At 43.9% G+C, this 7,839-nt stretch overlaps 1 protein-coding gene across 1 annotated transcript; it reads left to right on the forward strand.

Moving 5' to 3' along the window:
• Positions 1-3,522: 3,522 nt before the first annotated feature.
• On the forward strand, positions 3,523-6,768 carry LOC110489556 (carbohydrate sulfotransferase 2-like). Its single transcript, XM_021562282.2, has one exon. It carries the CDS (start codon positions 4,525-4,527, stop codon positions 5,920-5,922), a length of 1,398 nt encoding a protein of 465 aa, XP_021417957.1. The 5' UTR covers positions 3,523-4,524; the 3' UTR covers positions 5,923-6,768.
• The last annotated feature ends 1,071 nt before the right edge of the window (positions 6,769-7,839 follow it).

Below are 7,839 nucleotides of genomic sequence, written 5' to 3' on the forward strand. Positions count from 1 at the left end.
TCTTGACCATGTTTTGTTATAATCTCCACCCGGCACAGCCAGAAGAGGACTGGCCACCCCACATAGCCTGGTTCCTCTCTAGGTTTCTTCCTAGGTTTTGGCCTTTCTAGGGAGTTTTTCCTAGCCACCGTGCTTCTTCACCTGCATTGCTTGCTGTTTGGGGTTTTAGGCTGGGTTTCTGTACAGCACTTTGAGATATCAGCTGATGTACGAAGGGCTATATAAAATAAATTTGATTGATTGATTGATCCCTACTGCCTCTGATCTGGTGGACTCACTAAACAGAGAACATCCCTGGTCATAACTGCTGCCTCTGATCTGGTGGACTCACTAAACAGAGAACATCCCTGGTCATCCCTACTGCCTCTGATCTGATCTGACTCACTAAACAGAGAACATCCCTGGTCATCATTACTGCCTCTGATCTGGAGGACTCACTAAACAGAGAACATCCTTGGTCATCCCTGCTGCCTCTGATCTGGTGAACTCACTAAACAGAGAATATTCCTGGTCATCCCTGCTGCCTCTGATCTGGTGGACTCACTAAACACAAATGCTTTGTTTGTAAATTATGTCTAAGTGTTAGAGTGTGCCCCTGTCCATCCATAAATTAAAAAAACAAGATAATTGTGCAGTGTGGTTTGTTTAATATCAGGAATTTGAGATGATTTATACTTTTGATAGTTAAGTATATTTTTGCAATTACTTCTCAGATGTTGGCAAATTAGGATACCTAGTCAGTTGTACAACTGAATGGATCCTCCGCATTTAACCCAACACCTCTGAATCAGAGAGGTGCGGGGTGGGGCTGCCATAATCGACATCCACGTCACCCAGAGAAGAGTGGGTTAACTGCCTTGCTCAGGGGCAGAACGACAGATTTGTTTCCTTGTCAAGTCGGGGATTCGACCCAGCAACCTTTCGGTACTGACCCAACTCTCTAACCTCTAGGTTATCTGCAGCCTGGAGTGTCAGAGTGCACTCAGAGTGCGCTCTGGGAGTTCTTAAATTCTCAGATTGTCAATTTTTTGTCAGGTTGTCCATTCATAAATTCAGAGCGTTTCGCTCTAGGAGCGTTCAGAGCGCACACTGGACGCTCTGGTCGAGGACTGACGTTGATCCGAGCATTCTGACCTCACGACGGCAGTCAAGTACCCTGGCTAAATTGGCTAGCTTGCTAGCTACTTCCAGACACAAATGAGGGACCTTTACTCGGACTATTTTACTCGCCCTAGCATAAGTGTTTAGGCTGTTTTCATGTTGTCTAGAGCGTTGGTGTATGTTGCTGTGCTGCTGGCAACGATTTAATTACGTTTTTTTTTTGCCTACGTTTACTGACACTGGTCATAATCACCAGTTGTTGCGCGTTTGTAAATTCATAATTTATTCTGCGCTCTGATACACAGACGAGAGTGCTCTGAAATCGGAGAAGATAGCCAGAGGGAATTTACGAACGCACCCCTAAGTGCTTTTAAAATAAATACTTTTAGACTTTTACTCAAGTAGTATTTTATTGGGTGACTTTTACTTGAGGTATCACCTTTTACTCAAGTGTGACAATTGGGTACATTTTCCATCACTACCTGTTTGTAACATGCATCTAATGTTTGTGTATATTTCAGACATCTGCATATTGTTTATATTGTCTATGCCAGCATTGCCTTAATTGCATGATTATTTATGCATCATATGTTCGTTTAGAGATTGCAATTGTATGGCATGTAGTTGATGCACATGCTACCACTGCGCGTTCATAGTTCGCGCTAGTGCTATGCCATAGCGAGTTCTAGAACTTAATAGAAGTTTCAGAGACCCTTCTTGGAGCTCGAGCATGTGCAGAATAATTTACGGCCTGCTGTCACCAGGGCAGATAAGACAAGATCTCCACCTGTCGGGAGAGAGTGGGCCATAAATCTAGCCCGTCAATAGTAATTCGTTTCTCTCTCTCTCTCCAAAGATATCTTTAAATACAGTATATGTTTGTGTTGTTGTGTATATGCTGCTATGTGAATATCCTTTCATTCATGTTATATATTCCTATTGCTTGTGCAACTATATTAGTACTGTCATTGGTATCTTACCTGAGGAGAACCACAAATCCATTCCTATGTATCACAAAGATCACTCTATGTGCGGTACTGACCAAGAGCCAATACAACTCGGGATGTGGGCACGTCTGACTTGTTCTATCCGGACAGCCTGTAGCGAGTCACAATCTGAACTATCAGCAGGTGAGCAGGCTAGCGGGTGAGGGCATTCACAGCCGAAAGCTCAGACGAGCTCCAGCTAGCCGTTTTTACAGAAACAATGTAACAGATTTGTACTAATAGTGGCATAACAGTGCGCTAAGCAAGTCTATAATTTAATGGACTGGAGCTGTGTCAAGACAACGCTCTTACACTGGCAGAGGGGAGACCAGCAGCCCTTCCATTTCTATTACAACGGCATCATTCTCGACCATTGCTGTGAGATTTTTGGGTACCTTTGAGTGGTAACACAACTACAATCGGAGGAGGGCACATCCTGGGCCAATTGTGCGCCGCCCTATGGGACTCCCAATCACGTCCGGTTATGATACAGCCTGCTGCGCCACTCGGGAGCCAAAGTCCACAAAGGCTCTTACTGTATGGTAACTGATTTCACATCAGCTTCACTACAGATCGCAGTGTATTTCCTTACATTCTCAACCTTTATGTTGCCTTTGCCAGTAAGCATGTAAATAACAGAATTAGATGAATTCACATGAAGAACAAAACAGTCACTGGTGTCTGGGGTACTTGCTCATTAAGGGCCAGTTTCCCGGACACAGATTAAGCTTCTAAAATTGCCAGTGTAGTAATCCCCTACAATAGCCCATGTGTAGCCTGTAGTATGTATATTCACACTTAATGGACCATCAACAAATTAGAATTAGGTGACACCAATAATACAGACAAAATAAATTGTAGGATACAACATGGGACACAACATTATGTGTTTTACCTTTATTTAACTAGGCAAGTCAGTTAAAGACAAATTCTTATTTACAATGACGGCCGACCAGAAAGCAAAAGGCCTCCTGAGGGGGACGGGTTGGGATTCAAAATGAAAAATGTATTCAATACAGATATAGGACAAAACGCACATCAGGACAAAAGAGACACTACAACACTACATAAAGAGAGACCTAAAGACAACCACGGCAACACATGACAACACAGCACGGCAGCAACACAACATCACAACACAGTATGGTGTGGTATCAACAATAACATAACAATTACAGTAACATTTAGATAAAAAAAATATTAGCTATATTGTCGTAAGTAAGATATATAATTTATTTATGTTAGAAATCTGGATCAGATGTAAGCCTATGTAAAGTAAAGTAAACATGCATTGACAATATCCAATCATAGGTGGCGACATCAACCGTGTATGAGCATGTAGTGTATTTTGCTTCCAAAAAAAACCAAACGTTGTCTCCCACAATGCTTTGGTTCGTACTTCAAGTTGCAGTTGTTGAGAAGCGACTGCCGAGATTTCCAGTCGACCGCAGTAGAACGTACATGACCATTGATCACAATGTTGTTGTAAATGTCATGCAGTCGACATGTAGTCGCAAATCGGACAAGTTGTATACACTTTCAAAGGCGGTGACAGACATTGGTAAAGGTGATACGCTCGAACGCACCCATTGTTTTCAAATGTAGGCGTCTCCAGAGCGGTGCGTTGGTGACAGACGTGCGAAAGAGCCAAGGGCGCGACTCGCTAACCCAAATATCCTATCACGCTCCAATGGCGTCTGGGGGAGGGAGGGTCTTTCTTTCTGTAGTCTCTGATTGAATCAGTCCAGTTTCAATTAGTTACATATACAAACTACGGCACATCAGGAAGAAAGAAAATATATTTGGACGATTAGACTGCCCCTCTGGATATACTAGGGGACGTTTGGTAAAAGGAAACAAGAAGAAGCCGGAGAACGTAATTACTAACGTAGGCTAGTACTTGTGTGCTGTTGTTCAGTGGACCTACAGGCTCCATCCATACTGTGGCGAATCCGTTTTTAACTGCGCATAGATGCCTACGCTGAATGTTGTCAAGGAGGGCATACATTGTTTGAATGAAGGGATACTATTTTTGTTTTGATGGCAGGCCAACCGCAATAAGCACTGTAATACCCGCAATGGAAACATGTTCATGGCATCGTTCTTTCATGTGAAGAGCCTTGCGCACTGCAGTAAAAGCAGGGCTGTGTTATCTTATTTTGGATTGCGATTTGGATTGGGATATCGAATATGTGTTACCTAACCCACTGGACACACACTAGTTGAATCAACGTTGTTTCCATGTAATTTCAATGAAATTACGTTGAACCAATGTGTAATACACGTTGAATTAACGTCTATGCCCAGTGAAAACGATTTAACATTCGATTCGAGTACCAATTCCCACCAGAGATATTCAATAACCATATATCTTTGCCTATTGTAAATGTAATAAGTTTTCGCCCAGTGGTCAGAGCCACTCACTCCTAGGTTACAGATGAGAGGGAAACAATACCATCGACAACTGAAGTTGACAGCGCCTTGGGAGAATGATGCTGGCTACGGGAGAAAGCTCAGAACGCACAGGAACCATACAAAGATAATAGCTCAGCCCGGAATCGTGATGAAGGTGCTTCGCAGAAAGCGGATTGTGTTGTTTATAGCCTATTTCTTGCTGCTAGTGCTGACCATGCTGAACTTGGCCAATTACAAATGGACTAAAGTGCCCCAGCAGTGCAATCACCAGATGAGGAGTGCTTCCTATCAAGGCAGATCAGACATCCGGTTCCTCTACAGACCCTATCTGGCTAAGAAGAGACAGTTGGTCTATGTTCTGACCACATGGAGGTCTGGGTCCTCCTTTTTCGGGGAGCTGTTTAACCAACATCCTGAAGTGTTCTTCCTCTATGAACCTATGTGGCACATTTGGCAGAAGCTGTACCCGGGAGACGCTGTGTCTTTGCAAGGAGCAGCCAGGGACATGCTCAGCTCTTTATACCGCTGTGATCTCTCTGTGTTCCAGCTGTACAACAGCCCAGGTGGAAAGAACTTTACCTCCCTAGGACTCTTTGGGGCCTCCCTGAATAAGGTGGTGTGCTCCTACCCTCTGTGCTCCGCCTACAGGAAAGAGGTGGTGGGGATGGTGGATGACAAGGTGTGTAAAAAGTGCCCACCTCAAAGCCTTAGACTACTGGAGGAGGAGTGCCTCAAGTACAGCACGATCGTTATTAAAGGGGTACGTATCCTGGACGTTAACGTTCTAGCCCCCCTCATGGAGGACCCGTCGCTGGACGTGAAGGTAGTTCACCTGGTCAGGGACCCCCGGGCCGTGGCCAACTCCAGGATCAAGTCCCGACACGGGCTGATCCGGGAGAACCTGCAGGTGGTCCGGAGCAGGGACCCTAAGCTTCGCAGGATGCCCTTCGTCGACCCCAACCACAAAGCCAACAAGAAGGACGGCTCGGACTACCACTCCATCGGAGCCATGGAGGTGATCTGTGACCGCACCTCGCGGACCCTGAGGACGGCCTTAAACCCTCCCAGTTGGCTCAAAGGGAAGTACATGGCCGTGCGCTACGAGGACCTGGTGGAGAACCCTGTGAAGATCCTGAGGAACATCTACCGCTTCACCAACCTCACCACCAACCACGACATTGAGTCGTTTGCTCTGAATATGACCAGCGGGTCTAGTTCGTCCTCCAAGCCGTTCATAGTGTCCTCCAGGAACGCCACTCAGGCTGCCAGCGCATGGAGAACAGTGCTCAGCATCCAGCAGATCAAACAGGTGGAGGACTACTGTCATCACTCCATGGTTGTCCTGGGTTACGACAGAGTCAGGACGGCCGGGGAGGCCAAGGACCTCAGGAAGTCTTTACTGACTGTCTCCAAACTGTGACAGAAAAACACCTTATTTTTTTTCCTTCTCCCTTTTCCACCAAAAGACTGTGAATTTAATGTACACTTTGCATCTAGTGCCGTTCAGTTAATCGTGGAAAATACAACGCTTTGAATCAGTGTTTTTTTGAGGAAATCTACTTTTATGGGCACATTGGAATGTATCTCGTTTGTATTTTTCAGTTAAGTTGCAGACAGTTGTACATGACGGGACCACTACTTGTCAGTTTGGACAACTGGATGTTATTGACAAATCAAGAAGAACTATAAACAATGACTTGAATTATTGAAACTACAACTACGGAAACAAACAGTGTATGATTCATATATATTTCCAACATTTTATTTTGAATGTTTCTTTAACCTGAGAGAATACTTGGCTTTCCAGTATCCATACTGTCTGTAAAAGTGAGAGAAGAAATGGCAAAAAAAAAAGAAGCATTAATACATAAAAAAAAAAAATGAATTGTTTGAGCAGGTTATGTTACTTTGTGATTAATGGATGGACTCAGAGACAATCATTAAACTGGTCTGTTATAGCTATAATGTTGCTCTAAGGAAGGTTTCAGGTTTATTAGTTATAACAGCGGGACATCCCAGATGAAGATTGATGTTGACACACTGGTAGTAAATCGTGTGGACTCGGCAGTCGTGGAAGGATTTCTCATCCGTGTCACTGAAAGTGTAGCCTGGGGTCATTTTTACATTTTTTTTTACAGGACTAGATCTCTTTGATGCAAATAGGTGATTTAGCCAAACTGCTTTGAAAAAAAAAAACGTCTGTTGCAGAAGCAGAGTTGCTCTAGCATCCCCTTTGAACAAAATAAAAACATTTCGGCATGTCTTGTCACAGGGATAGCTCATGACCAATGTCGTTTAATGGCACTTATGCTACAATTAAATCTGGAAAATAGAATAGATCATATAAAATCGATTGAACCTTTTACTGCGGTGAGATAAATCAAGGTTACACAGTGTGTTTCTTGGTAGTTTTAAACAAATCTAATTGGAAACAAAAGTATACACCTCACACACATGGTTATGGGCTTAAAGAAAGAAGACACCTGTACATGCAGTATATAGAGTTGAATGTATTTCATTTAGACTTTACATCCCAATATTACACTTTATTTTACATTATAGAAGTCTGAAATATAACACAACTGTTTGACATAGAAACATCAGATTTTCTGTGTTATTTAATTTAAAAAAAAAATAATAATTATGGAATTATGAAAAATATGAGTAACATTCCAACCTTGAGGCCACTAGATCATTTGACTGCAGGAAAGGGCTATGCGCCACTGTCATTAACACATTGGTCATGGGTCCTTAACACAGTGGTCATAGGTCCTTAACACAGTGGTCATGGGTCCTTAACACAGTGGTCATGGGTCCTTAACACAGTGGTCATGGGTCCTTAACACAGTGGTCATGGGTACTTAACACATAGGTCATGGGTCCTTAACACAGTGGTCATGGGTCCTTAACACAGTGGTCATGGGTCTGGGTCCTTAACACAGTGGTCATGGGTCTGGGTCCTTAACACAGTGGTCATGGGTCCTTAACACACTGGTCATGGGTCCTTAACACAGTGGTCATGGGTCCTTAACACACTGGTCGTGGGTCCTTAACACAGTGGTCATGGGTCCTTAACACAGTGGTCATAGGTCCTTAACACAGTGGTCATGGGTCCTTAACACAGTGGTCATGGGTCTGGGTCCTTAACACACTGGTCATGGGTCCTTAACACAGTGGTCATAGGTCCTTAACACAGTGGTCATGGGTCTGGGTCCTTAACACAGTGGTCATAGGTCCTTAACACAGTGGTCATGGGTCCTTAACACAGTGGTCATGGGTCCTTAACACAGTGGTCATGGGTCTGGGTCCTTAACACAGTGGTCATGGGTCTGGGTCC

The sequence above is a fragment of the Oncorhynchus mykiss genome, chromosome 15 (genome assembly GCF_013265735.2).
Source record: "Oncorhynchus mykiss isolate Arlee chromosome 15, USDA_OmykA_1.1, whole genome shotgun sequence".
NCBI lineage: Eukaryota > Metazoa > Chordata > Actinopteri > Salmoniformes > Salmonidae > Oncorhynchus > Oncorhynchus mykiss.

What these genes read in the sequence shown, in the direction of transcription:
- LOC110489556 (XM_021562282.2), top strand. Translation starts at nt 4,525, where the DNA reads ATGAGAGGGAAACAATACCATCGACAACTGAAGTTGACAGCGCCTTGG.